This window comes from Fusarium flagelliforme (genome assembly GCF_020744385.1).
Source record: "Fusarium flagelliforme strain FIESC 12 MPI-CAGE-AA-0113 chromosome Unknown B0J16scaffold_2, whole genome shotgun sequence".
NCBI lineage: Eukaryota > Fungi > Ascomycota > Sordariomycetes > Hypocreales > Nectriaceae > Fusarium > Fusarium flagelliforme.
In genome coordinates, this window is record NW_025763504.1 from 25,031 (window position 1) to 50,927 (window position 25,897).

Consider the following 25,897-nt stretch of genomic DNA (forward strand, 5'->3'; position numbering starts at 1 on the left):
TCATTCAGGTAGTCCCAGTTGTTTTAAATGCTACTGCATTGAGCCAGTAACCTTCCCATATTAATTTACGATAACTCGTGTTGCACCCAATGCTATAAACAACATTCAACATATCTTCTTACGGTTACAGTGGACAGTACCCAGGAGTAAAATAGTTGGGTTTTATACTAACAAAAGTAAGACAGATTCTTATCGCACGCCCTATTCTCGTAGAAGTCTCTGGCTTAAAAAGCACGGGAGGGCTGGACCTCGTCTAGGTAGAGAAATCAGTCGTGGATCACTATTTCTTTTTGGTTACTAAAGCCAAGCGGGAAGGAAAGGGCCTTGTTGACGATAAACTTCCCGGTCAGATCATCGAATAATCCCACATCATGATTGCGGGGAGAATCTGGGGTAAACCCGTTTTAGAGTTTGATCTGTCCGGTAGTTGCTTTCCCGGGGTAAAATCGGGAAGACTGCCCCCGACCCGAGATGAGCTTGCGTAATTACTATTACAGGCCCAGTGCATGAAAAGGAGCAGTACGAAGAGTTCAATTCCATTCATTGTTACCTACCACTTGGCACTCACCTGGCGCTCTCACTGTTCTCATTCTCACATTACCAACTTGTATCTCACTCAGAATCCATTGACCGTTTATTCGAATCAACAATCTTGGCCGCAGTCATGTCTCCTCTCGTACGTCCCGCCGAGATCAACCCAGGTTCTTTGTCGCAAATACCAACTAATAATTGCTTTCTAGGACTGGCCGCTGTGGTGGCGGTTCTTGGTGCTTCTCAATGTCAGCTTCTACAATCTTCTTGGAAACGCGTGGTGTGCCGGTCTCTCTCCACTTTTCGGTTTGATCATTCAAGAGTTGCATTGTTCGCAGTCCCAAGCATCCAACTTGGTTACATACGCTTTGCTCACTCTTGGACTGTCGGTAAGAAGCTGTCTATCTCTTGCTGCTATCTAAGAAAACTGCTGACATTGATAGAACCTCCTGGCCCTGCCACTATCGTCTTTCTTCGGCAAGCGACTTACCGTCCTTGTATCCCTAGTTTTATTCATCGCTTGCAATATCTGGTCCGGTGAAGCATCTACCTACGACTCGCTCCGAACCTCACGTATATTGGGTGGATTGGCTGGTGGCCTAGTGGAGGCTCTTGGACCGATCATCGTCGCCGAGACCTTTCCAGCCCATCAGCTCGGCCGAGCTATGGTCGTTTACGTGGGCTTTCTTGCCTCTGGCTCTGCCATCGGACCTATTGTGTCTGGAGCGATAGGAACAGACCTGGGTAGTTGGCGGTGGTACTTGAGAATAATATCCATCTTCATGGGTTTGAACCTATTTTGCTCCATCATAATGTTGCCAGAGACAGCTCACACGGTTGATGAGGGGGGACATATCCCTCCCGAGGAAGTCAGCGGCGGAGGCACGATTGAACATAAACCGACTACAGCATCTGTTGAGGATGTTTTTTTCCCTTCCCCAACCTCGGAAATGTCGTCAGCGCCATTAAGGAAAGAATGGATGTCCAGGTCTTTCAGTCGAGACTGCATCCCTTTGCAGTGGACTAGAATGCCTTCTTTACTTGTACAGCCACTCCAGCTCCTTGCAGCACCACAGGTTCTTGTCACGGTCTATGTCTTCGGTCTCACAATTGGCTGGACAGTTATCACGTCGGTTCTCATTTCTCTCATCTACGCCTCACCTCCTCTGCTTTGGAAAGCGCGTTCTATCGGCCTTCTAAATCTTGCGTCGCTACTTGGTCTCCTCGTTGGTCTTCCATTCGGTGGCTATTTTGCAGACCTTCTATTTCTCCGATCGGCACGAATGAACATTTCAGGGCCAGATCCAAGAAGTAGACTGCCCATGGTGCTACTGGGAGCCCTTAGCAGCCCTACCGGGTGTCTAGTCCTTGGGCATGCTCTAAGACGTCCCGATTCTTGGATCCTGGTGTGCGTGGGATGGTCACTTCTCGCTTTTGGCTTGACGGGCTCTGCGAATATCCTGCTCACTTATGCCGTGAATAGCATGCCGTCCAGGGCTGGGGATATCGGCGTTTTAGTGAATGTTATGAAGAACTGCCTGGCTTTTGGTGTTTCCTATGCTTCGGTTCCTTGGATGCAGGCCATGGGCGTGTTTAAACAGTTTGCTATTATGTCTGCTCTTCTCTGGCTGGGCTACCTACTCGTAATCCCCATCTGGTTTTGGAGTCATGCTATCGTACGAAAGAGCGCTGCTTACACTCGTTAATTATTATGTGCTTAGTTTATTAGCATGCTTTCATTTTGGAAACCGTATTTGTAATGTCAATAGATTTATTGAGACCCTAGTATTTACACTCTGCAGTTCAGATGTTAATGTTAGCCCGGGGAGACCTCTGGGCGGAATTATATAAAAAGGCGTATTCATTAGAGTCGTAGGCTAGATAGATAATTCCTCATCTCTTAGATGTGCTATATATCTAGCTTCTGTATGATCTCGTCCAGATACGTGATTCAGAACCTTGAGTGTCTTCCTTATCCTCACACTGCAATGATTCCAGTCCCGATCCAACTTGCAAACGGCGCACATCGTCATAGTGTCTTAGCACAAAGAATGGCAAGTAATCATCAGCCGCGCAAAGCCTTCGTTCGGACTGCACAGCCCAGTTGCTGGTTCCAGTGCTGTAAGTGAAGTCACCTACATCTAGGATAGGAATCGTATGCAACGGATCAAACAATGTGCCACGTAATGTCAATTTTCCCTTTCCAACATACCGAATGGCATTTTCATCGACGACTTTAATTGTGATAAGCTTGGGATCTGCTTCGAGGCCATTTCCCTTGGCATTGGGGAATGCCTTGACTTCAAAGTCATACCACTCGACCGTTTCTGGGCCTCCGGGCTCGCAGCCAACAAAGTCGGCATCCATTTCGATAAGGCGGACGCCTGCCCGCTCTGAATACGCGTACTTGCGCGTTCCGTTGGACACGAGTCGAGCTTTGCCCTCCTTTTTCACCTCACCCCATGTCTCTCGACCCCAAGTGATGGCAGGGACCTCGGAGACGATGAGGTGGAGGACCCAGTAGCCCTCAACGCCGTCGGCTCTACAGCGCACGGAGACGGAGGAGAGCTCGAAATCGCCGCATACATTGCTCTGCCAAAGAGAAATATTAATAAGCCCGGTTGGTTCATCTGCAGGCTCGAGAGTTGGTGGGAGGATATTTTGGATAAAGTCTCTTGTTGTAGTGAATTCAATGACCAAGCCTTCCTGGGAATAGCTTGGCTCAGTGCATCGCTTTTTAAAAGCGGCAACTTGAGCTGGGTTGGCGACGAAAGACATAATAGGTTATGTGGATTGAAGAGAGAGAACGTCACTGATGTATCAGATGAGGGCTATCGCGATGTCTTTTTTTGACATTTTTTAACGATACTGGAATTCTTTCAGATTTTAGGGATAATTTATAATGCCCTTTCAGTTGCGCCATTACCCATCAGTAAAGATGGCCGTGCAAGGTGCGGAGCGACCTCGTCCTTATGTTTTTACTATTTTTGGCTTAGTGGACCGAATTTGGTAATTGAACTAACAAAGAGTTTCTTCTGCACAGAATTGACAAACAACCGAAACAATTGCCGAATGTGTGTGAAAAGAAAGGACCGACGCTCCTGCTGTCAGTCGCGGACAAACTATATTAATTATAATTATGTCAAGGCGCGCCCAGGCTGTTCAAGATGTGTGTGCCTCGGTTAAACCGAGGGGCAAATGGAAGACCGCACAAGGGACATCGAGAGCGACAGCCTCTGTGACATTATCTATCAGATCCAGGATGTCATTTGCTAGCTTAGATGTTCGGGTGGATCGCAAGATACTCTGTACACGAAATACTACTGACAGAAATACCTGGTGTTGACAACGCTAGATGGATGGATGGACATGTAGCTTTTTAACTTATTTCTACCTTGCATAGTTGAGAGCTTGTGCGTCGGTGTGAATTGCTTTGCAATGCAATCTACCCGATAGCTTAAACAAAAACTTTGTTAAAAGTTACATTGAGGCTGACGTTGATCATTTCTACATTGCTCATTCCCCTGACCGTTTCCATGGTTTAGTGCCGATAGCGTGTAGATGTCCCACTAACTTTCAGAACTATCGATTTTCACGCAGGGGCACTCTATCAATTAAAATTACACTACGGTCAGACCGTGTCGTCCAGAAGCCCATAAAATATCTACAGTCTCCCACGCTTAGAGCACAGTCAACTACTCAATACTGAACTTCATTCTACAAACAAATCACTCTTTCAGGAGTCTCCAGTCCTTCGTCAACTTTCATTCCCCTGGCATTGACGCTATAATGAAGTCGAAGGCCCTTCTTAGCGTGCTGGTCTTTCTGACCGCCAGCATTCAGGCTGGACCTTGCAAGCCAATCACTTCGCAAACCACCCAGGTTGCCTCTACTACAACAGAGGAATCTACCGCGATTGACTCGAGTACCACTATCGTGGTATCCGATACTACCGAAGTCTCCAGCGCTTTCACAACTGAGCAGAGCTCTCAGACAACCGAGGAGCCTACGGTTGAGTTGACAACGACCACTGCAGCTGCCGACACGACTTCAGAGGTCCCCACAAGCACCGAGGAAGCATCCACAACCGGTGCAGCTGCGTGCCCTACTCCTGTAAGCTGCAACAACCTCGGCTTCGACTGGGCATACTACAGCAATCCTGCCCAAAACACCGACACTACCTACTCCTCTTTCCGTCCTCAGTCCTTCAAACAAGCGAATCCTCTCTACGTTGGGACCACTCGCCAGATTGGTGGCCTCTATCAGCCCAGCAGCGGGGCCCAAAGTGGCCCTATCTACGGCTCTTCCCAAGACCTGGCTCTTGACTACTTCGCCCTGAACCACCATGCCTACCTGTATGCTTGCGAGGCTGGAACATACAAGTTTGACATCCCATACGTTAACGATGCACTTTATCTCTGGATTGGCGCAAAGGCGTATGCTGGATGGACTTCGGGTAACGCTGATGCCAAGGCTCTCTATAACCAGCCCGATCACATTGCAGGAAGTGCTAGATACGAGGTGGATATTCCCGCTGGTGTTTACATCCCCCTCCGCTTTGTTTATGGCCAGGCGCAGTACGGTGGCGGCTTTACCTTTACTGTCACATCTCCCAGTGGACAGGTTCTAGTTGGCAATGACGTTGCCTCGAGCCCTTACATTGTGCGATATTCATGTGATGGTACCCAAGCCCCGCTTTACATTCCCTTTGGGTCGGAAATTTAAGCGTTTCTCGTCCGGTCTGAACAGATGATAAAGAAAGCAATCACTTAAGACATGCCTGTCTCGGTTTAAAAGGGATTCTGTAATAGTAATAATATTATTTTAATTCAATTTGTCTTCATCGCAATTAATTAACGGTGTTATACTGACGTGTAAACCTATGGGGATAAAGCCTGACGAGATTAAACGATAAGGTGGATTGATAACAGAGATAAGATATGACGTAAGACCCTGAATAATGGCCTGCACAGCTGATGAATCGGAAAAAAAGTTAGTCCGCTATTCTAGCAAGGACAGTCTTGGATGGAATAGTGAAACTGCTGCCGATTCGCAAAAATCAATTGACGAGAGCATGATCAAGGCATCAATCTTGATCATCAATGAGAGAAGCTATAAGTGAGCATAGGCGCAATTGGAGTTAAAATAGCTCTGAAGTTCAGGAGACTTAACAGACATTGAAAGAAATTGACTCTGTTGCTGTAAATCAATTTTGTTATGATCATTATTCTGGTATCGGGTAGGAAATGCATTTGTCAGTAGCATGACCCACTTTGATTGGTTCAGACTAAAACAATTCTGGATCATTCGTTGGCTGCAGCCTGCGGGGATTCATAATGTGGATTTCCAAGCAGTCGAAGACGCCACAGTGGCTGGGTATGGCTGTGGAATGACAGGGTACTGACAAATGGTGTCTCACTCAGCAGAAAATATTTCGTGGATCTTCTCGATGCTTCGAGTAAGATCATGGCCCTTCGACATGGTGAGTAACAGCTTGCGCAACAACGCGCTGCCTAAGTGCCAATACAAAACATTATTGTATAAATAAATGAGTTTCGACGGCCTTGGTGACTTTTTAATTATCAGAATTCAGTATCTTTACATCTCAATCAATTACACCAAGCACAAGCATCCACTCAGCCAATCAAAAGCCAAAGCCATTATTACAATTACCTTTTCCAGTTTACCACCGAAACACATCAACACAATGGCATTCTTCCTTCCCCGCACCGCCTACCATGTCCAGGCTCCAATCAACCCACTCTACCATCTACTCAGGGAACTCGACCAGTCAGTCCTGCAGCCCCAACAGCCACAGCCGCAGCGAAAGCGCCAATGCCACCCTCAGCAGAATAGCCGCGCTGAGGTTGCCTGCCCCACCTACCGAGTTAACGCTCGCCCATGGGAGCCCCGCTTTGAGGCTCACGAGACGGAGGACTCCTTCGTTATCTATGGCGAACTCCCTGGTCTGAACAAAGAACACGTCACTGTCGAGTTCCCTGAGCCTACCAAGCTTGTCGTCAGTGGCAAGGTTGAGCGATTCACAGATGCCCCCAAGGCAGATGAAGCCACCCCTGAGAAGACTGCTCCCGCCCCGACCATCGAGTCAGACAACGAAGACACCCGAAGCAGGAGCTCATACCAGGCCACCGTCGAGGACGATGTCGATGGTGACGACTTTGAGGTCTTGAGCCACACATCAGGAAAGTCAGAGACCAGCAACCAGCCAGAGCCTGAGACTCTCAGTGAGAAGGCCAAGGAGAAGCAGCCTGCGCAGCCTGAGCAGCCCCAAGAGCCAAGGCGCTCTGGCTATCGCAAGGAGTTCTCCCGCTACTTTACCTTCCCCACCTATGTCAACCACGAGGCAGTCACTGCAGAGCTCAAGGATGGCCTCTTAACTGTGGTCATTCCCAAGGTTACACCCAAGTCTCATCGCATTGAAATCGAATAAAGGGTCGGATATTAGTTGATAGGTTGTTTCAATTGTTAGTTTTAGGCACGAGAACACTGAAGGGCTTTTTATTATAATACTTTACTTACTACTCAATCAATTATTTCCTTAATACTGACCAATGTCAAGTCTAACCTTTAAATCAAAGTCTTTGATGCTCTTATGTCTTATCATTCCGTCGTGAAATAGCGTCCTTCCTATTGTAGATATCACGTCCTCCATCGCGTTGTGACCTACCACTAATAGCAATTTGAGACACATAAACTCGCGATAGTTCCTCCGGGGGAACCTTTGTGTCCAAAAAGAACGTCATAACAATGCCTTCAGCAGTCAATAAACTTTATCTAACTGGGACTTTAATCCTTGCATCGAGCGATAAGTCCGACAGGGACAAGCCGGCTGCGTGCATCAAATGTCGACACCATAATCGGCTGATTGTAATTATCTTATATCCATATGTGCTCAGATGACCACCAACAGGGCACCAATGAGGATCAGAGTGATGCTAAGAGCTGGTCTGATATTGGATCAGATGAGGAGTCGCCCGGTGACTATGGACTCAACTATGAGACTACCATTAATGCTTTTGAAAGAACACAGAAGAGGGCCAATTTCTCCAGATCTCGAGGGCTGGATAGCCTCTGACAGTCTTGCAACATGGTAGCCAAGCATTCCAAGCAGCATAAGCATAAACAAGCAAACATACAACAAAGTTCCCGGTAGGACACGGCGAGCTCCAATTATTTACTTTAGCTCACTCGATGGAGGTCTATTCTTAGATTTCTAATTTAAGCAACACTGACAAGACGCATGAAGCTAATACTACTGAGAAGTCAACCGGCGACCAACAGACTGCCCGCTTCGCTGGAGTAGAGGTTAATGCTCAAACGTGATTCGTCAACTTTGTTATGCATACCGACCAACAACGAAACTTTGGTCTGCGGAATCGGATCATCTACACTACCCCTGCTCTCATAAGAGCAACCCCGCTTCAGGCAACAAGTCCGAGAGCCTGTTCTCATTCTCGAGACGGTACTTGCACCCTCACACTATCATCTTTCAATACTAGCTTTCTGAAATCAGCCTCAATGTTTACAAACAAGACTTTGGTTGTCTTGTTCGCACTCTTACTTTTGAGCGTTTTCTTCTCCAGTTCTTATCGATCACAAGAAGGCCCTGTCGAATTCAAATCAGACTTGAGCGAAGCAGAGGATATGTTAAGCAGCGAAGGTGGCTTTGATGGCGAATACGGGAATACATGGTTCCCTCGAAGCGAGTTTGGTGGCCAGCCTGGTGGCGGGTTGACTGGATGGCCCGCAAAAGGCGGTTACTATAGCATCCATTGCTCAGTGGCAGAACTCAACTTTCTTGGTGTCGACCTGTTCAAGGCTACCAAATGATCGGATGATCCTCAAGAGGAGGAGGCCTGGTGCGCCAAAATGCGCCAACTAGGCGCCAACTAGGCGCCACCTGGTATCAGGATCCCTATGCACAAGTAGAAGAGGTGTCGCACCGTGCTTCTTTGGGCAGCAATGCACCACGGCTGTATCTTGGGTGGCCGATCGACGGCGGTGTCTGGGCTCTCCAGGCAACAAAATTTCAATCGACCTGGAAGGGTCTAGGAAGGATTGACAACGTGTTTACAATGGAGGAGCGTTGGCGGAAGATCAAGGAGTTCGGTGGCACGTTTTATGCTGAGCCTAAAGATTGTCCTTATCTTGACCTTGATGGCTCTAAAGAACCAAGTGGTCAACATATACCTATTTGTACCCCCTAGACGTTACTTGTTTACCTCCTCCAACAATGTCTTCGCTGCCAATTTGCCCAGATTGTTTGAAGCCAATGGGGAATCGCCAGTAAGCAACAAACGATCGCGATGGCATTCTCCAGTGATATCCTTGTTAATCGGCGTAACACCAAGCTTCCTAAGTCGCTCGCCAACCAGCCATTCCATCTTTCCAGGAATATAGCCATTCCATCTTTCCAGGAATATAGCCAATATCTATGTTATAACCCTGGTCCAGCGAGTCAGGGAAGACGTCAACGCTGTAACCATCGTAGATAAACTTGGATCCCTCTGGCCTCCCAAGATCAGCTGCGAGGATACTAGCTGGTCCATGACAGAGGGTGATAAAAAAACGATTGTTGGTGTGAGCCCAGCGAAGAATATCACCGACTGTCTTGCTGAAAGGTACACCGTTAAGAGCGCCATGACCGCCAGGAATAAAAATTGCCAAGTAAGGCGTTTCTTCAGTAAACCCTTTACCGTCCTTGCCATGCCAGACCTCGGAAAGGTTGAGCGGACTACGCAGCTTCTGTTTGTACTTGTCGTAGATCTCCTTCACAGCCTCATCTTCCTTTGGAAACGCCCACATTTCAAGTTTGACAGGGTCTCCTGAAAGCGTGGCGACATCAACATCGAATCCAGCAGCGTCAAGGTGATATATGGGCAGCAGCATTTCTACTGGGTGGTTGCCAGTGGAGAAGAACTTGCCATCTGCCATTTTGAGGTAACGCTCCTGTGTACCAATCATAAGGACTTTCCACTTGCCGCCGGTGTATTTGTTTGGATAGTCGGCTCCGTCAAAGTCTGTCTTGGCAGTGACGTACTGCGTGAGAGAGAAAGGTGATGGGAAGTAGGCGTCATCTTCTGCCATGTCGCGAACAGGTGCTTTGTCATTTTGGTCCGGCATAATGTCGCTGCGGTGGGGTTAATCCAACAGAATGAAAAGAAGAAGAAAAGAAAAAGAAATAGCTTTAAAAATACTGGTTTTTGGAATATTCTTTATAACTGGTGACGTTCAGAATAATTTGGGAGGACGAAGTTCTCGTGGGAGACATCATCGAGAAGGAGAGGAGGTTTTATAGACTGTGGGGTCACTAAGGTTTAATCTAAAGACCCCAGAGCTGATCTTCAACTGGTTTCCTGGTGATTGGAGTCTTGGGTTTCATGCATGATTGGACGGACCCCCGCATAGCGCTAATACCTACGAATACAAGTTCTTACAGAACGGTATTGTTAGATAACGATTACTTCCGAACGCATCACCATGACGTTTCGATCAGTCTGCATTATCATTTATGCTTTGCTAGTAACAGATAATGCTTATTGTATCTATGATTGTCTTCACTTATCGCGAACCAACCGCCACTTCATCCTCGTCTTCAAAGTTAAACAAAGACCAATGACAAATTGCTCTATTGCCGCACGATGCCCTGAGATCCGAGAGTGCCGAAAGTGCCGAAAGTGAAAGGGTTAGAGTCCCGGAGCCTTGAAGCTAGCTCACGCGCACGCTTCTGCTGGACAGCGTCTTGAGATACAGTATCCAGCATGTGATATTTGCCTTCGCTTCTTTCAATAGCAATCTCAGCTTTGCAAAATGGTATCTTCTTCTTTTCCAGGCTTTGAAATGTGTTCTCTGTTTGGATAACGGATTGGCTCTCGTGGGGACTCTCACGACAAGGTGCGCTCCAGGAGTCATGATTTATAGCAGCTGTTTAGATCTTCATACCGTGATCAAATCAACTGACTGGCATTGAATGAATAGTACTCAACATACTTCGTGAAGTCGCTAGGCTGTTTTGCGTCATCATCTAAGTTCTACATCATAACGGAGTATTTTCCTGCAGGGATCTATACAACTATGTGAGGAAGTACCAACATTTTTCAGAGGAAGGTGGACGTGAGATTGCAACCCAGCTCGTGTCCGGGCTCTCTCTTATGCATCCAGAAGGGTATTCACATTGCGACGTCAAGCCTCAAGTAGGTATATCCACCTTGCAAGAGACACTAGTTCACTAATACGCTGACTCTTCTAACTGAAGGCTTCAGCTTTCTGAACAGTGACTACCGACCGGCAGACGTGCGGGCTTTATGAGTTACAATCTTCTTAACCTTAACAAACACTATTCCATTTTGAGGCATGGCCTTGACAAACAATATGCCATCCCATCAGATGATATTTCTAAAGATGTTTACACTTTCCGCAGGGCATTATGCCTCCTTTGCCCACACATGAACATTTTTTGCCTTACCCTCATATCAATACAATATGTAAACGACTATGGAAAGACCTTTCCTGATGTATTTTTTTGGATGGTTATCAGATAAGCAAGGATGGTCAATCAATTACCTGCGATTTGATGAGACCTCGATGTGAAACAAGGCTAGAGCTTGAAGAAGCGAAGGCTCATACCTGGATTGGGAGTCTACTACTGATTGTTCAGGTTACAAGCCAAGATAGCCGGTACGGTATAGTCATCTACTGCCTAGACCCTCGACAACATCTGAAGAGGGGTTCATTCGACAATGGAACGGGTCTCACCACTGAATTCTCGACCTAAGCCACCGGATCGGATAGTGGGGAGTTCTGGACTTTTGAGAACCTAAAGGATAAAGACTACGGGATATAGCAATGGAGAAACTAATAGTAGATTTGGAGGGTCAGAAGGGTTGATAGCATGTCTTGTCTTAATACACTTTTCTTTAAAAAGAATGCTTTGGGAAGAAGTCTTAATCTCGGTATTGGGATAAAGCTTTAGCCTTGTATGGCAACCATCGACACGTTTCCGCCATCGGAGTCGAGAGAAGATTCCCCTCATTACCCCAGGGTATAGGTTATGCGGGGTTCAAAGTCTGGGTCGTGCTAGTGCTACTCTAACTGACTTTAGCGTTTCGCCTAACCACACGCATGACTTGATGCAACCGTGCCTTACTCGAAAAGTTGACGCTAGTGAAAAAATCTGGAGAATATGGGGTAAATCTTTACGCGCGGCAATTAAGAATTTTCTCCCTGATTCATCTACATAAATATAGGCTTCCCCAGTCCATGGTTTCCCCAGATTCATCAGACAACAGCCCCAGGATTCAATTGACCCTTGTGCTGGTCAAGGTACCTGTTATCAACCATGGGTCTCTCTATCAACAACATCTTTGCAGTCAATGAGGACCGGCCCACTCCCAAGGCTGTGTACAATTGGCGCGTTTACACTTGTGCTGCCATCGCCTCTTTCGCGTCATGCATGATCGGCTATGACTCTGCTTTCATTGGCACCACTATCGCGCTTCCTTCCTTCACGGAGGAGTTCGACTTTGCATCCTACGAGCCCGACCAACTCGCTCTTCTCAAAGCCAACATCGTCTCCGTCTATCAAGCCGGCGCGTTCTTCGGCAGTCTCTTCGCCTACATCACCTCGTATTTCATCGGTCGACGTTACTCCTTGATCGCCTTCAGCTTCGTCTTTATGCTCGGAGCTGGCATGATGCTTGGCGCCAATGCTGAGCGTGGCTTGGGACTCATTATCGCTGGTCGCGTTCTTGCCGGAGTAGGAGTTGGTGCCTGTTCCAATATGGTCCCCATCTACTGCTCTGAGCTTTCTCCTCCTGCTATTCGTGGTCGCCTGGTTGGTATCTATGAACTGGGCTGGCAGATCGGCGGCCTTGTTGGCTTCTGGATCAACTACGGACTGGCCGAGACCATGGCCCCCAGCCACAAGCAGTGGATCATTCCTTTCGCTGTCCAGCTTATCCCCGCTGGCATGCTGCTTTTCGGTGCCTTCTGGATCAAGGAATCTCCTCGATGGCTCTTCTCCAAGGGCCGACGTGAGGAAGCCATGAAGAATCTGTGCTGGTTGAGACAGCTGCCTGCTGACGACCTTTATATCGTTGAAGAAATCAGCTACATGGACCAGGAGCTAGACCGCTACAACCGAGAAGTTGGTCCCGGCTTCTGGAAGCCTTTCAGTGCGCTCAAGAGCCGAAAGATCCAGTGGCGTTTCTTCCTTGGTGGCATGATGTTCCTCTGGCAGAACGGGTCTGGCATCAACGCTATCAACTATTACAGTCCTACTGTCTTCAAGAGTATTGGAATCCAGGGCACCAACACCGGTTTCCTTACCACCGGTATCTTTGGTGTGGTCAAGACAACTGTCACTATCATCTTCATCCTGTTCTTGATTGAGACTGTCGGACGCAGAAAGCTGTTGATCATTGGTTCCGTTGGTGGTTCTCTTTGCATGTGGTTCATCGGAGCTTACATCAAGGTCGCCAACCCTGCTGGCAAGGTGGCTGCTGCTGAGGCAGCTGGAGCTGCCGCTCCTTCCATGTCAAGCGGTGGCATCGCCGCTGTTTTCTTCTTCTATCTTTGGACTGTCTTCTACTCGCCCACCTGGAACCCCATTCCTTGGGTGCTCAACTCTGAGATGTTCGACGAGAAGTCCAGGTACGTTACTGACAAAGTTTTATCCTTTGACACTTCACTAGATTCCTAACATTACGCAGATCCCTCGGTCAAGCTTCCGCCGCAGCGAACAACTGGTTCTGGAATTTTATCGTGTCTCGATTCACTCCTCAGATGTTCATCAAGATGGGCTACGGTGTCTATTTCTTTTTCGCGTCGCTTATGATCCTCTCCGCTACCTTTGTCTTCTTCTTCATCCCTGAAACCAAGGGTCTGCCTCTTGACACCATGAACCGACTATTCGAGATCAAGCCTGTATGGAAGGCTCATGGCCAGCTTTCTCAGGAGTTGAGGCTGCAGGAAGATGAGTTCCGACGCAACGCTGAGGGTAGCAACATTAGTTCCGAGAAGGCCCAGGCCCTAGCTGATGAGCGTGAGGACGTCTAGAGAAGAAGCGCGGAAGGGATAGCTTAATAGTAGATTTCCAATATTGTATTCAGTATACAGGGAAACGATTCGTTACAAATCAGCGCTTTACATAGTTTAAGAAAACAGATGATTCAATTTAGACTTCAATCTGACTATGGGCTAAAGACCTTACATAAACAGTAGCTCAAATATAACTGATCTCAAGTTCCAAAAGAAACTCATTCCAATTCTGCTCCACGCCCTGTACCCAGCTGCACTGTGACGTAGAGTTTAGATCAGGATTGAAATGGCAGTGTTCTCAGGTTGGAGAACGGGATACTCAATAGTCCCCTTAGTCTGAATGGCGGAGATGTACTCAAACATCAGAGAAGCATCCTTGAGACGACTGTACAGAAGCTCAGCTGCATCTTTGATCTCTGCGGCCTTGAACTTCTTGTTCTCGGTAATGGTTCGGTCCTTGTTCACGTTGTACAAAGACTTGGCGTACGTGATCAAGTTGTATCGATCCTCGACCTTGAAGCTGAGGAGCTCAGGGAGCTGAGCAGCCAAAAGCCAGTCCTTCCACTTAGCATCCTCGGTACCGATAGGCAGAGCGTCGGTGAGATGCTTCTCGGTGTAGCCCTGGAGGGCTTTGAGGTCCTGAGGTAGCGGAGTGCATAGTGCTGGTGGCTTGGAAGGCACGAAGCTGTAGTAGTAGTCTTGCAAGTAGTTGACTGCTGTGTGCTGAGGTGACGCGGTGTGGATGCACATTGTCACAGCATCGATGAGCTGATCGACAGTTGTGATAGTGGGGAACGACTTGATTTGACCCTGAGTCTGGATCTCTTCGCACCATGTGCCAATGTACACATCACTTCGCACGTCCTCATCGGACTTGTACTGAGTCTCCAGGACGGACCTGACAAAATCACGAAGGATGCCCCACAGAAAGTACATGCTACTAGCGTAAGGGTAGTTCCTGTACTTATCGCCCTTCTCACCCTCAATGTCGAATCCTCGCTTCTTGAGATCATTGGGAATGTACTTGTCCTGGAAGTTGAAGTTCTTGTACGACCAGTCAACCAGCCCATATGCATAACCCTTAGTATCGAGAGAGGGACTGCTGGGACCGAGACCAGAAACTCTGGCGATGACACCTGGGACAAGAAGTCTTCTTGCAGCAGCGTTCAAAGCAAGAGTTCGGAACCAATGAGGGCTGAGAACTTGGTACAGAAGGTGGTCCTCGGGAATAGTTCGGTTGGTAGCGACGATAATAGCTTCCTCGATCATGTGGGTGTCGACAAGGTGAGAGGCAATCTCATGTCTAGCCCAGTCGGCAGTCTGAGCTACAGTCTTGGCGTATCTCCAAGGCCAGTCTTCCTTCTCGTCAACGGGACCCTTCTCGTCAGGGCTCAGCCTGCTGTTGAAGATGGTGATCGAGTCGTCCAGAGAACCTCTGTAGTCGAGCGTGATGGCCAAAGGGTGAAGGCGTCCGTCCTCGTTAAGTTGGAATATAACGATGGATGCAGCAGCATATCGGCAAGTGAACTTTCCAGTTGGTGTTCTTCCGTTGAGCTCATAAATCTTGTTTTGGAAGATCTGGTCGTTCTTGACACCAGTAGCCTCGCGGAAGTACGAGTAATCCTGGATGAGAAGGTCTTTACCATTTTCGAGCAGGTTCTGTACCTTATCAAGCCCCTGCTTCTTGGCCTCATCGATGTAAGCCTTGATTCTGTCTGCTGGGGCAGTCTCAATGGTCGATGGGTTGACTCCACTGAAGTGCTGTTGCGCAAACCTGGCATCGGAATACCAGTCATCGTGTTCACCGATATTTCTGCCCTTCATGATGTCGGCATTCTGGCTCTTGCTCGTGCTGGAGGTTCCATTGCTGGTACCATCAGCACCAGGGAGGTTGGCTTTGTTGTACTTCTCAACATCGGCAATGGTAGGACCCTGGTACGGAGTACCATCGTGCTCGATATTCTTGGGAATGAGGAAGGATACCGCTCCAGCAATACCCTGCACCAGATTGACCTCGGCTAGATCAAAGATCGCACCAACACCATCTGAGCGAGGCTTGTCAGAGTCACCGTTTTGGCTGGGTCGCTCATCTTTGGGAAGATTGGCTCCATCGTTGTCTTGAACCTTGAGGTGAGGGGGATAGCCATCGCTTCCGTCACTCCACTGATAGATACCCTTCTTAACGTCAAGGTCTCTCTGGGTGGGGAAGATAGGCTCAAATCCGCGCGAGTCAAAGTGAGACACAGCACTGCAAGTCTGTTAGTGGTATTTCTCAAACGAGGTTGGGGATTGACATACGCGTCTTCAAGGATACTGTAGATCTCAGTCAAGGCAAGTCTTGTGCCCATGTATGATCCCTTCTCGAGACCCTTGTTAGCGACGAGACCGCCGTCGATTGTGCCATCGTCGTTAGTGCTGAGGGCAATTCCTTGCTTCAAGAGCTCATTGATGAAAACTCCCTTGTCCCAAACCTGCATGGGATCTTCTTCAATCTTATGATTGATTCCCGAGTTCAGGATCTCGTCCAATTTGGACTGAAGAGGAGCAGAGGCAGTTGTGGACATTGTGAAAGAAAAGATAGCCTTAAAGTGAGAGGCCAAGGTACTTGATGTGAAGTGGTTGTGACTGTTGGATGTGGGAGTGATGGTGTTCAGTCAAGGAAGCGCTGGTGATGGACTTTATATCTTTCAAGATCTTGTCTCTAAGCCTTCGCATCTCAGTTTTTCACGAAGGGTCAGGTGGTATTGAAATGGCTTACAGTCTCTGTACCGGTCTCATACTTGGTGTGAGCTGATGTCTTCACCCTGGAAGTGTCGAGACCAAAAGGCCAGGCCACTGTTCTGCCCCAGATCTATTTTCCAGCTCGCCACTATTTCATTATCACCAGAGACTCAGCTCGCCACATGTCAGCCCCAGTCAGTGTCACATACGACATTTCTGTTGTAAATGAGCGAAGAAGAATCTAGCCCCAAAGAATTAAGTAGTATTCAACCAACAGACCTCAGCTCGTGAGGAGGTTATGAGACATGTGGCGACCGGGTCATAATCTCCAGAGTGAACTAGGCGAAGTCCATAGCTGGAAACCAGATTCGGGGGGCTGTGAGATATCACATCGCTTAGCCTTGGTGTTCTGTGGAATTGATGCAATGAGGGTCAGTTAAGAGAGGTCAAAATCCATCGCAAAGAGGGTCCACGTGGTCATGCCGAAGCGAACCAATCAGTAGCTGGGTCTGAGTAAACGGGCTTTCCTATTGGCCAAAAAAGCGCTTCTAGATCTGGCCAAAAACATGGTTGAGAACGTTAGCTTCCCATTGTCTCAGTTCAGAACCTGGAAAAGGCAAAGTTCAACCAATGTGGCGGGCTGTTTGAGCGTATCTTACTGATGGTATGAAACGGTCCCTCGTTTGCGCCTTGCCAGGTCATCAATCCCTGCATTGTCTCAATCGTAGGACGAAGCTGTTTCCCCGTCTTGGACTTTGTGTTGATTACCCTTTACTGCAACACCGTCATTAGACATACTTTTCATCTTATCTACATCTCATCACCAATGGAAATCTGCACTAGCTCTAACCTTTCTAAGACGCTGTTTTCTCGTTCAATCGTCTATCAATGTGAGGGTATGTCCCTCATTTGTCCAGTAGGATTGTATCTTTTGGACGATGACCCGTGTTTTCGCTCTGGGTAACCCCACCACTCAATTGCTCCGCCAAGAACCGAATTGCCAATACTATTTTGAGCTAACGGTTTCTAGACCCCGGCGGCCGTTGTGTCTTACACACTGATGGCCTTCTCGCATTTGGTCGAGGAACAGAAGTGTCTAGTTCGGTCAAATCTGTCGGTTATTCAGCTGCTGTATGATGGAATGCGAACTCAGCCTCCGAAAGGCGTGATCCAGGCGGTGTAGCTTGTTTCGGCGTAGGATATTGTATGTCTTATGTTGTGGCTTGCTGAGACTTAGACATTTGCTCAATTAGCGTGCATATGCAAGTCGATTTCCTCCAACGCCTACTGAATATGTCTTTGGCGCGACCGAGCATAGCTGATGATAACATTCGAGACCTTCAAGGACTTTCTGATCCGATGGCTCTTCGGTTGGTCATTTCACCTCTCTGTACTGTTTTCTCACTCCGCTTCTTCTCAAGCTCGCTTTCCATACATAAAGAACCACCGCACATGTTTTTATCTCTATTCACAACATTATACCTTTCGTCATTATCTTAATTTACTCCACGCCATTATTTCACTTGAAAACATGTCTATCCAAATCGCTAGCAGTGACCCCGTCTCGGCCGACATCAAGAAAGGTCCCTTAGCGAACGTCGTTGAGATCTCTTCCACTGCTATCTCGAACGATGCCGCATCCGACAATGACCAGCTTCCCAAGCAGCTGGTTGATGCTATGCAAGCTATCTTCGGAAAGCATCAAGGTTATCGTACTAGTGAGTGTAGTAACTCACCTCCGCAGCTCATGCTCATGCTAATGCTCCTCCCACAGCCCATGCCAAAGGCCTCCTTGTAGAAGGAACTTTCACTCCTACCAAGGAAGCGAAGGACCTCTCAACGGCTGCCCACTTCAACAACTGCTCGACCAAGGTTATTGCTCGCTTTTCCGTGGGTGGTGGTCTACCTCACGTCGCTGATGTGTCTGATGGTGCTACACCCAAGGGTGTTGCTATTCGCTTCCAGGTTGATGATAACACCCACACCGATCTTATCAGCCACTCTTTCAACGGCTTTGCAACCCGCAACGGGGAGGACTTTCTGACGTTTCTCAAACTATTTGGAGCTGATGGACGTGCTGAAGTTATCCTCAAGGAGGCGAAGGCTGTAGGTGGCGACACTAGCAAAGAGCAGAAGGCTTATGATGAGGCCCATGCTTCCTTCTTGTCTTTCCTCAAAAAGCCTGAGAATCAATCTGCCGCGGTCTTTGTCGGCTCCGAGAAGCCTAAACCTCATAACTATGGCACCATCACATACTATGAGCCTAATACCCACATTTTGACGAACAAGAATGGCAAAGTTACCAACGTCAGATATCGTCTTGATCCCGCTGACGGAGTACATCTCTATCCCAACAAGACCCCTGAGGACAAGCAAAAACTCGCTCAGCTTGGAAACGACTATTTGGAGGATAATTTACAGCAACGATTCCCTGACAAGCCGGTCATCTTCACCATTCAAGCCCACGTTGCTGACCCGAACGATGTCCTTGATGATGCAACCAAGCCCTACAAGAGCACAGCCTTTATTCCTGTCGGAAGGCTGGAAATCAATAAGGTTTCCGCGGATAATGTGGCCCAGCAGCAACAAATTGCATTTAGCCCGAATCCTGAGAAGGGTGGAATCGAGGGTATCAAGGCATCCAATGACCCTCTTATCCAAGCACGAAAAGGTGTTTACTGGATTAGTGCAGACCAGCGACGGAACGAGAAGCAAGTAGAGCAGTGTGAATAGCATCTTGAGAAGCTCAGCATCGAGGAAGGTTGTGAATTGACGAGAGTATTAGTCATTTACCTACTCATTTTCATTCAGTGAAATTACAGTTACGAGTGCTGCATGTCTTTCCTGGGTGGATCCTACAAAAGAAGATAACAGCGATAAGTTATCGCAAATGAGTCAGCGGGGATAAGTCAGCGGCATATGATTGCTGTAGTGGATTAAGCTAAGAATAATAACAGGGGCAGCGTGAAGAATCGTACCTGATTGGCTTGGCGTCCGTTAGTCTCTGCGGCTGGAATTCCGAGGTGGCAGAAGTCTTCCAGGCTGACAGCGCTGAAAGAGCTGGAGCTGTTGGTGGAGGCGTAGTTGTTACTATGGAGGCTGTACCCACGTAGTGGGTTCAAAAGACTGTTATTTCTACTCCCAAATTCCCTTTTGTGTAGACAATGTTTTCTTTTTTCCTCTGTCCTTCCTGCGGTCTTTATCCTGTCAATTCAATCAATCGTTGTCATGCCTTTGTTATCCCCCATACTCCGCCAACGACTACTGTTAGCGACGAAAGTAGCAGCTGGAGTTTCTGTTACTAGCGCAATCAGCTTCCACTTTGTGACAAGGGAATGCAAATTTGAGCCCTTCGGTACCGTGAATGGCAGGTCACTGTTTACGCACTCTATGCTCAAGCAGACGAATCCATGGAACAAGCCCGTCTCTGCTGACTCTTGCGTGCGCGAAGTGCCATTTACAAAGCTTGACCCCCAATTGATTGAAGACGCGGCGAATGGTGGCACCATGTTAATAGAAAGGTTTGCAGCTGGGATGTGGGGAGGTTTTGGTAAGGATCCGGGAACACAGAATTGAGGACTTATACTGACGCAGCTAGGATATGCGCCTCAAAGGAAGATCATGACATTCTTCAAAAACGAAAACTCTAAAAACGACGTATGGGAGAAGAAGGATCTTCTCGAGAGCAAGTATGAGCCAGGTATATCTACCTCTACGCTCTCGGGCAATTTAAAACTAACATGTTCAAGGCACATACTTCACAAATCATTTCGTGGTCCTTTCTAAAACACCAACGTGCATCACGATGAGAGGCTGTTTCGATCCGCACCAGTCACCACCGGCGCCCATGGATATTGACAACATGATCGAAATGCATGCAGTCCCAGACCACGAGAAACAAGTCGCCGTTCTGAAATTCAGAGCTCTTACCTTTGACGGGAGGAAAGAGGCGAGCGATGCGGAAGATCCATTTGGTGGATTTGGAGGATGGCTGCACAGGCGATATTCCACACTGCTAACTGAGTCGGGAGCCAGACACTGTATGAATTGAGCCTTCTCATCATTTCCCACAGATCATACCATTTTATAGTTGCTGTATTTATAATATGTAGTGTCATCAGTGGGTCTTCCTTGAATCGCAGGTACTTAAATGTTATGATTTAGGCGAGCTCTCTTCTGGCTAAGGGTTGTTTAACCAAGCACACTTAAAAATATCTAGATGTGTTAGTCAATACTAAAACTAAATGTTCCCTCCTAAATAACTCCTTAGCCTAATGATCTGATGAGTTTTGCAGCGTATATTTTATGTTTCGGGACTTCCTTTCCTGACGCGAAGAGTAATAGTAATTAAGTCTGTTTCGAGCTTGGGCTAGACTACCTTAATCAGGAAACATCTTATCTTTATCTTTTTCACACTTATAACAGACCTCCCCTTTGCTCTTCTTCTATCCCATAATAATTCTCTTCCAGCAAACCCCCTCAACGTCTCTCCAGCCTCAATACGAAATCGTTAGGAGGCTAAAAGGTTCTCTATAGGCTATGATGTTTTCCCATCTGGTTGTGATGACAGCCGCGGCTGGCGTACCATGACTCTGGATATATGACTGGTCGCCGAGCATGATTAATTACAAGCTCTTTATTTCTCTGGGAGGCGCAAATATCCTCAGATCGAGACCGACAGTCTTCCCACTCTTGGTTTTGAACCAGTTGTCTGTCCTATGGGATTGCAGCTCGACGGTCGCACTGCTTGTCCAGAAGCAAAGACGTGGTATTCATAAGACTTATGAAGCGCTTCTTATCGGTGTCACAGCCTTAAAGGATACACAGGCTGTTCACCCAGAGATACTGCTCATCCACATCTTCCACAACCTCCATTGCGTCAGCGATAGTATCTTGCAGCACGCCTAGGAGAGCGAGCCCTCCTTTCCCAAATCCTCTTCATTCGCTGTATTCAGTGTGAGAAAGGGTTTCGCTCCCCAAACACAACTCAATGCATAATACGGCTGCCGACAATTGAAATCCTTATCAACGACGGACTTCTTGCATACATCAATAACCCTCATGCCTGGAACCAGGCCTGGACCCAGAGCTATGCCAATTATGGTAGACTTTGGCGTCCAGCACGAATTTTCCTGATGCACCTCGTGTTTCTCCTCACAAAGCTCTCTCCAATAGGGCACTATGTCGGCGAGGCCGTATTCTTCCTTCTCTCAATTGGCGAGGTCTGCAAGACACTCCATGGAGTCCCCCATCGTGGCTCGTTTATTATTTGCCCTCTGCAGGAGAATGAAAATATTAGGGCCCGTGAAATCCAACTACGAGCTCAGGCCGAATTTTATCCTTAGTTTCAGCAAGCACGTGATTTCCCAATCGGGCAAATCCTCGCAACACGCTGGGTTAGTCCGGTAATAGACTGAGACTTCTGCACCTGCTGCTCCGGGTTCAGACAGCGACTTTGGAATAGTGGCTTCGTCTACCAGACGATCCTGAAGTAGTTGAATGAGGCTCTTGCAAGAATCACATGTGTCTCGTCGGTTTAGAATTAAATTAAGGCGTGTTCTTTGTTCCTTTTGCCAGGATTGCGGTGGAGTGGGCAGTATTCTGAATCATCCGAATCGATAGCAGAGTAAGGGTAGAACATGGGACCGTGAAGGGTAAGGACGGAGAGACGGATTCCTTCACAAAAAGAACAAAGAGAGCCCATTGTAAAGTAAGGTTTTATTTGCTTCATGCTTTGAACTGTACGACTTGATGACTGACCTTCAAAAACCTTAAATAGACCCACAACCCGCTCCGTTATTTTACGGAGGTCTGGAATTTCCTAAGCGGGTTAGACACACTATCTTGTACTGAACGGATTTAGTACTTCAAAATGCTGTAAACCTTAGTTGCTCTTGGTTCGCAAGTGCAGTCTAAATAAATATTGTAAAGTTATTGCTTGTTACTGTACCGTCTGGTAGATCCATTATCAGGACGCAGAGTCGACATGATGTCTGGTATTGATTATCCGGATTGGACATTTCTTACTATACCAATTACCATTGATATTAGCACCTGAAGTCACTTTTCCCTCGGGTGTGGTATTGGACCCTAACATAGGAAACCTTAGCGCTTGCATCTTCCAATGGTTACAGGGAATCAGCGTCTCTACCATAGAAACTGGGCGCATTAGCTAAGTATTGTATTTGAACAGTTACAACTTCCTGCTGTTCTAAGGGATTCGTTGTTAACGGCTGGGTTACACTCTAGCACAAACCGTTCGGCACCTTACTGCAAAACGTATGCCTACCCAAAAGGAGTTAGAGACTACATATGTGCACCGACGAGGGCTCTTCAAAGTGTATCTTTTACAGTCGATACTGAGCGTGCTGCGCAATTCATCACTGCAACCGTGCCCCTTACTGTTGGTCAGGCTACAGAAACTGAAACTTCATATACCTTTATAGAAACCGACACCGAGCCGGTTACAACTAGTATTTCCGAAGCCAGCAAAACCATACCGCCTCCACCTTCCCCTTCATCAAAGCCTGATTCTAATCTTGGAGCAATTATAGGTGGTGCGGTTGGAGGTTTCGCAGCGCTTTTACTTATAGTATTGGCAATCTTCTGGTTTGTCCGACGGTTGAAGAGTGATGATACTCCCGGAAAGGGGGGCTCAATCAAGACCCATGAAATGAGCGGAGAACCTACCCACTTTGAAATAAGCGGAGAGCCTGTCCACTATGAAATGAGCGGAGAGCCTACCCACTTTGAAATGAGCGGAGAGCCTGCTACTTCCCAGGCTTAGTTTGTTAACTAATAGGGACAATTTATAGTTAGTAGAATGAGAGATCAACTTTACGTTAAAGATAAAGTAAAGCTGTTTTAAGCTTCAATTCCTAATAAACTGTAATATATTTTAAAAGAAATCTTACTGTGTAAAGGACTATTAAAAACCACTGCATTCTTTACTCTTTATATATACCTCACCAACCGCCATCCACTTGTCCTCGTGATTCTGAAGCCTTTCACGGTAAAGCCAGCGAATGATGTTTTTATTGACAAACTTGGTCCCCTCCTCTGGGACCTTTTTGTCGAAATCTTTGTTGTTAACTTTGGTCTGGTGCGCAAAGTTGGCGCTAACACGGCCGGGGAAGGGACACCAGACAGTCTAATAACCCTCTAGCTTAGTATCCTTGCCAGTGTCCATGTCTTGGACGCCCACGATAACTCGCTGAAGTTTGTACGAGTAGAGAGGGTTGGGATTTAGGGTGATATCTTGCAACCTCTACTCATTATCGATGAAAAGATAGGGGATGCTCTCCTCCCCGGTCTCACCCGAAATCTCATCCCAGTATAGAAGAGCCAGTCGTGTTCGAAAAACTCTCAAGACTTGGAGCGTACCAGTGGGTTTATATCACTCAGGCTGTTTAACAAGAGAGTCAGATGACCTTTGCCTATTTTGTAATTCTTTAAGGTCCAGCGATAACCCCATAGCGTTCTTTGGGCTTGATTCCCGCCTCGGTTTGCCATTTACTACTTCCAACAAAAGGGTGGCAACTTCCTGTTGCTGGGGACGACGAACAGGAGATGCATGTTTCTGAGTTTTCACATGAACGATCCATTTTATGAATATTCAAGAAGTTTAAAAATTGAATTGACGCGAGCCTGTTAGGGCATCGGAAGAATGAAATCTAGTCTAGCAGCTTGAAGTCTCTATCAGTGAGGTCCGAGTCATGGCTCCCTGCTTTCACAAGAGGCCGCAGTACAGCGTTCATCATAGTTATTAACACAGCCATGATGTGGCCGATCAGCAAATTAGCAGTTGCTTCTGCCAACAATGACGTTGTAGTTGTCACTGTCGAACTGCTGGCCCCGAACGAAGTCAGCACTCCAGCTGGGAGGGCAAGGCCTGACTGTGCAAGGTGGGCTCTTGGTTGTGGTCTTGCATCGGGCGATGATACGATCAACGTAGTCAGCCAAGTAGCTGCATCTGGGCTGGATGTAGTGTCTGTTGTCGTTGCAAAGCCAGATAGCATCGCCGTAAGAGCAGGAGACGCGAGCGCACGTGCCAGGGCCACCATTCACACCGCATACACTGTTGCCCAAGGATCGAAGGTACCTGTTCTCGCGTTGGGCTGCCTTCACATCGACGTTGCCACCGTTTCCGCCAACATTGCAAATGATGTGAGTCTAGATTATCAGTTAGAATGTGTCGCTCAAAGGAATAGCAATGAATATGTATCTTACGGGGTTGCGTGCTTCAAGTGCGGATGAGGCTTCCTCTTCTTCTTCGATCAACTCGAACTCCGGGTTAAGCTCCTTGATCTGAGCGATGACCGACTGACACTCAGTGTTAGTATAGTTGCAGATAGCTAAAGTGTTCGCACATGTCTTACCTCAATGGTACCGTTCAGGGAAATGGGAGCCTCTCCCTCCTTGATAACACCCTTCCATTGCATGGGAACAATCTTGTAACCCTCCATAGGAGCAGCAGCCAACTGGACGCCATCAGGAAGAGCCTGGAGAAGAGTCAGTACACTGTTGATTGTCTTTCTGAAGACTAAGGCGCAGGCCTTACCGTAGCAGCGACAGTGACTGCGGCGGCGCAGTTAAGAATGAGCGAGGTAACAGCCTTCATCTTGAGTGTTTGTTGGTTTGTAGAGAAGTTTGAAGTAGAGGAGTAGTGGTTGTTGATTGAGCTGTCGAATGCAAACCAAAGGGACAAATGTTATGGCCTTTATAGTTTTCTCAGGTCTCTACTTTCAAAGGTATCTAGCCGGCACCTTCCTTTCCTGCGCATATCTTTCGCAAGTCTCTGCCTTCGAGGCCATCTGACCTACCTTCCTTTCCTGTGCATAGCCTCAACTAACGTAAGCTGGGGTCTACCAAGTTCCCCAGGTGGCTCGTATACAACTTCATATTAATGGTCTATTTACTGACCCCAGCTACTAGGAAATAGACTAGTCACGCGGAGATTTTACAAATTTTACAACAGTCTGCGATAAAATAGTCCTATTGGTTAGCCAAGTATATCCCCGCCCCCAATGGAGTGGTATTTGGTGCGGTTATTTAAGTGTCTTTCGTTTGAATCCTTCGAAGGACAGTAGATCCACTCGTAGGATTCAACCGCTGTCTAGGGGCATAATATAGCCAATCCCCGCGCGCGCAAAGACAGCGTGTCAGCTGACCATGGCTTGGCATGTATTGTGGAGCATGGCCAAGACAGGGTCGAGTCTGGGTCCCAAGACTCTGTCAGGCTGTGTGAGAATACAACGATCCTTCTGGGCGCGATCTAACCATTGTCGGGCTCTGTATAATTTTAAAGAAGTGGGGGCGTAACAGTACATAAGAACCGTAAATCAGCCTTTGTCGATCCGCATGCTGGGGGTGCAGAATCTAGACGTACCACGTGGAATAAATCCCTCTTACATTCCCTGGCCCTACAGCAATGAACCATTCCTGTTGGCGAATTCGTATACAGATAAGAAACCTTCCCTGTATCTGCATCTTGGCGGTCATTAGCACTCGATCCTTCTTAAATGCAAACTAAATCAATAGTCCAGACACCTTGTTCTGTGCCTCTTTGCCAAGAGCCCACAATTTG

At 47.5% G+C, this 25,897-nt stretch overlaps 11 protein-coding genes across 11 annotated transcripts; 7 read left to right on the forward strand and 4 right to left on the reverse strand.

Annotated features, from left to right (window-relative positions):
• Positions 1 to 574: 574 nt before the first annotated feature.
• Positions 575 to 2,237, forward strand: B0J16DRAFT_298962 (major facilitator superfamily domain-containing protein; the record flags this gene model as incomplete). The annotated part of the gene is made up of 3 exons (XM_046124515.1): positions 575 to 676; positions 741 to 920; positions 975 to 2,237. Exons 1-3 carry the CDS (start codon positions 665 to 667, stop codon positions 2,235 to 2,237), a joined length of 1,455 nt encoding a protein of 484 aa, XP_045985617.1. The 5' UTR covers positions 575 to 664.
• Positions 2,238 to 2,313: 76 nt separating this feature from the next.
• On the reverse strand, positions 2,314 to 3,360 carry B0J16DRAFT_393644 (uncharacterized protein). The gene has a single exon (XM_046132074.1). The coding sequence runs from the start codon at positions 3,307 to 3,309 to the stop codon at positions 2,449 to 2,451; it is 861 nt and encodes a 286-aa protein (XP_045985618.1). The 5' UTR covers positions 3,310 to 3,360; the 3' UTR covers positions 2,314 to 2,448.
• An 863-nt stretch (positions 3,361 to 4,223) lies between these two features.
• Positions 4,224 to 5,366, forward strand: B0J16DRAFT_331661 (GLEYA domain-containing protein). Its single transcript, XM_046126613.1, has one exon. The coding sequence runs from the start codon at positions 4,321 to 4,323 to the stop codon at positions 5,254 to 5,256; it is 936 nt and encodes a 311-aa protein (XP_045985619.1). The 5' UTR covers positions 4,224 to 4,320; the 3' UTR covers positions 5,257 to 5,366.
• A 653-nt stretch (positions 5,367 to 6,019) lies between these two features.
• On the forward strand, positions 6,020 to 7,118 carry B0J16DRAFT_331663 (HSP20-like chaperone). The gene has a single exon (XM_046126614.1). It carries the CDS (start codon positions 6,080 to 6,082, stop codon positions 6,980 to 6,982), a length of 903 nt encoding a protein of 300 aa, XP_045985620.1. The 5' UTR covers positions 6,020 to 6,079; the 3' UTR covers positions 6,983 to 7,118.
• Positions 7,119 to 8,196: 1,078 nt separating this feature from the next.
• Positions 8,197 to 8,759, forward strand: B0J16DRAFT_353414 (uncharacterized protein; the record flags this gene model as incomplete). The annotated part of the gene is made up of 2 exons (XM_046129311.1): positions 8,197 to 8,363; positions 8,435 to 8,759. The coding sequence occupies 2 exons, from the start codon at positions 8,197 to 8,199 to the stop codon at positions 8,757 to 8,759; spliced, it is 492 nt and encodes a 163-aa protein (XP_045985621.1).
• Positions 8,760 to 8,762: 3 nt separating this feature from the next.
• B0J16DRAFT_353415 (class I glutamine amidotransferase-like protein) lies at positions 8,763 to 9,675 on the reverse strand (the record flags this gene model as incomplete). Its single annotated transcript, XM_046129312.1, has 2 exons — positions 8,763 to 8,936; positions 9,022 to 9,675. The coding sequence occupies 2 exons, from the start codon at positions 9,673 to 9,675 to the stop codon at positions 8,763 to 8,765; spliced, it is 828 nt and encodes a 275-aa protein (XP_045985622.1).
• Positions 9,676 to 11,818: 2,143 nt separating this feature from the next.
• B0J16DRAFT_368070 (general substrate transporter) lies at positions 11,819 to 13,758 on the forward strand. Its single transcript, XM_046130183.1, has 2 exons — positions 11,819 to 13,203; positions 13,263 to 13,758. The coding sequence occupies exons 1-2, from the start codon at positions 11,891 to 11,893 to the stop codon at positions 13,606 to 13,608; spliced, it is 1,659 nt and encodes a 552-aa protein (XP_045985623.1). The 5' UTR covers positions 11,819 to 11,890; the 3' UTR covers positions 13,609 to 13,758.
• A 102-nt stretch (positions 13,759 to 13,860) lies between these two features.
• On the reverse strand, positions 13,861 to 16,154 carry B0J16DRAFT_262436 (lipoxygenase; the record flags this gene model as incomplete). Its single annotated transcript, XM_046123306.1, has 2 exons — positions 13,861 to 15,838; positions 15,889 to 16,154. 2 exons carry the CDS (start codon positions 16,152 to 16,154, stop codon positions 13,861 to 13,863), a joined length of 2,244 nt encoding a protein of 747 aa, XP_045985624.1.
• Positions 16,155 to 17,842: 1,688 nt separating this feature from the next.
• B0J16DRAFT_360662 (catalase-like domain-containing protein) lies at positions 17,843 to 19,088 on the forward strand (the record flags this gene model as incomplete). Its single annotated transcript, XM_046129717.1, has 2 exons — positions 17,843 to 18,029; positions 18,086 to 19,088. The coding sequence occupies 2 exons, from the start codon at positions 17,843 to 17,845 to the stop codon at positions 19,042 to 19,044; spliced, it is 1,146 nt and encodes a 381-aa protein (XP_045985625.1). The 3' UTR covers positions 19,045 to 19,088.
• Positions 19,089 to 19,539: 451 nt separating this feature from the next.
• On the forward strand, positions 19,540 to 20,639 carry B0J16DRAFT_298979 (uncharacterized protein; the record flags this gene model as incomplete). The annotated part of the gene is made up of 3 exons (XM_046124516.1): positions 19,540 to 19,861; positions 19,910 to 20,011; positions 20,061 to 20,639. 3 exons carry the CDS (start codon positions 19,540 to 19,542, stop codon positions 20,360 to 20,362), a joined length of 726 nt encoding a protein of 241 aa, XP_045985626.1. The 3' UTR covers positions 20,363 to 20,639.
• Positions 20,640 to 23,949: 3,310 nt separating this feature from the next.
• Positions 23,950 to 24,983, reverse strand: B0J16DRAFT_281207 (uncharacterized protein). Its single transcript, XM_046123930.1, has 4 exons — positions 24,872 to 24,983; positions 24,690 to 24,812; positions 24,541 to 24,633; positions 23,950 to 24,483 (listed from the first exon to the last, which is right to left on the reverse strand). The coding sequence occupies exons 1-4, from the start codon at positions 24,929 to 24,931 to the stop codon at positions 24,109 to 24,111; spliced, it is 651 nt and encodes a 216-aa protein (XP_045985627.1). The 5' UTR covers positions 24,932 to 24,983; the 3' UTR covers positions 23,950 to 24,108.
• Positions 24,984 to 25,897: the final 914 nt, after the last annotated feature.

Coding starts and splice junctions, on each gene's coding strand:
- B0J16DRAFT_331663 (XM_046126614.1), top strand. CDS start 6,080: ATGAGTTTCGACGGCCTTGGTGACTTTTTAATTATCAGAATTCAGTAT.
- B0J16DRAFT_331661 (XM_046126613.1), top strand. CDS start 4,321: ATGAAGTCGAAGGCCCTTCTTAGCGTGCTGGTCTTTCTGACCGCCAGC.
- B0J16DRAFT_281207 (XM_046123930.1), bottom strand. CDS start 24,931: ATGAAGGCTGTTACCTCGCTCATTCTTAACTGCGCCGCCGCAGTCACT. Junction 24,813..24,871: donor CAGTCACTGTCGCTGCTACG/GTAAGGCCTGCG, acceptor ACTCTTCTCCAG/GCTCTTCCTGATGGCGTCCA. Junction 24,484..24,540: donor CACTTGAAGCACGCAACCCC/GTAAGATACATA, acceptor CTGATAATCTAG/ACTCACATCATTTGCAATGT.
- B0J16DRAFT_393644 (XM_046132074.1), bottom strand. CDS start 3,309: ATGTCTTTCGTCGCCAACCCAGCTCAAGTTGCCGCTTTTAAAAAGCGA.
- B0J16DRAFT_368070 (XM_046130183.1), top strand. CDS start 11,891: ATGGGTCTCTCTATCAACAACATCTTTGCAGTCAATGAGGACCGGCCC. Junction 13,204..13,262: donor ATGTTCGACGAGAAGTCCAG/GTACGTTACTGA, acceptor AACATTACGCAG/ATCCCTCGGTCAAGCTTCCG.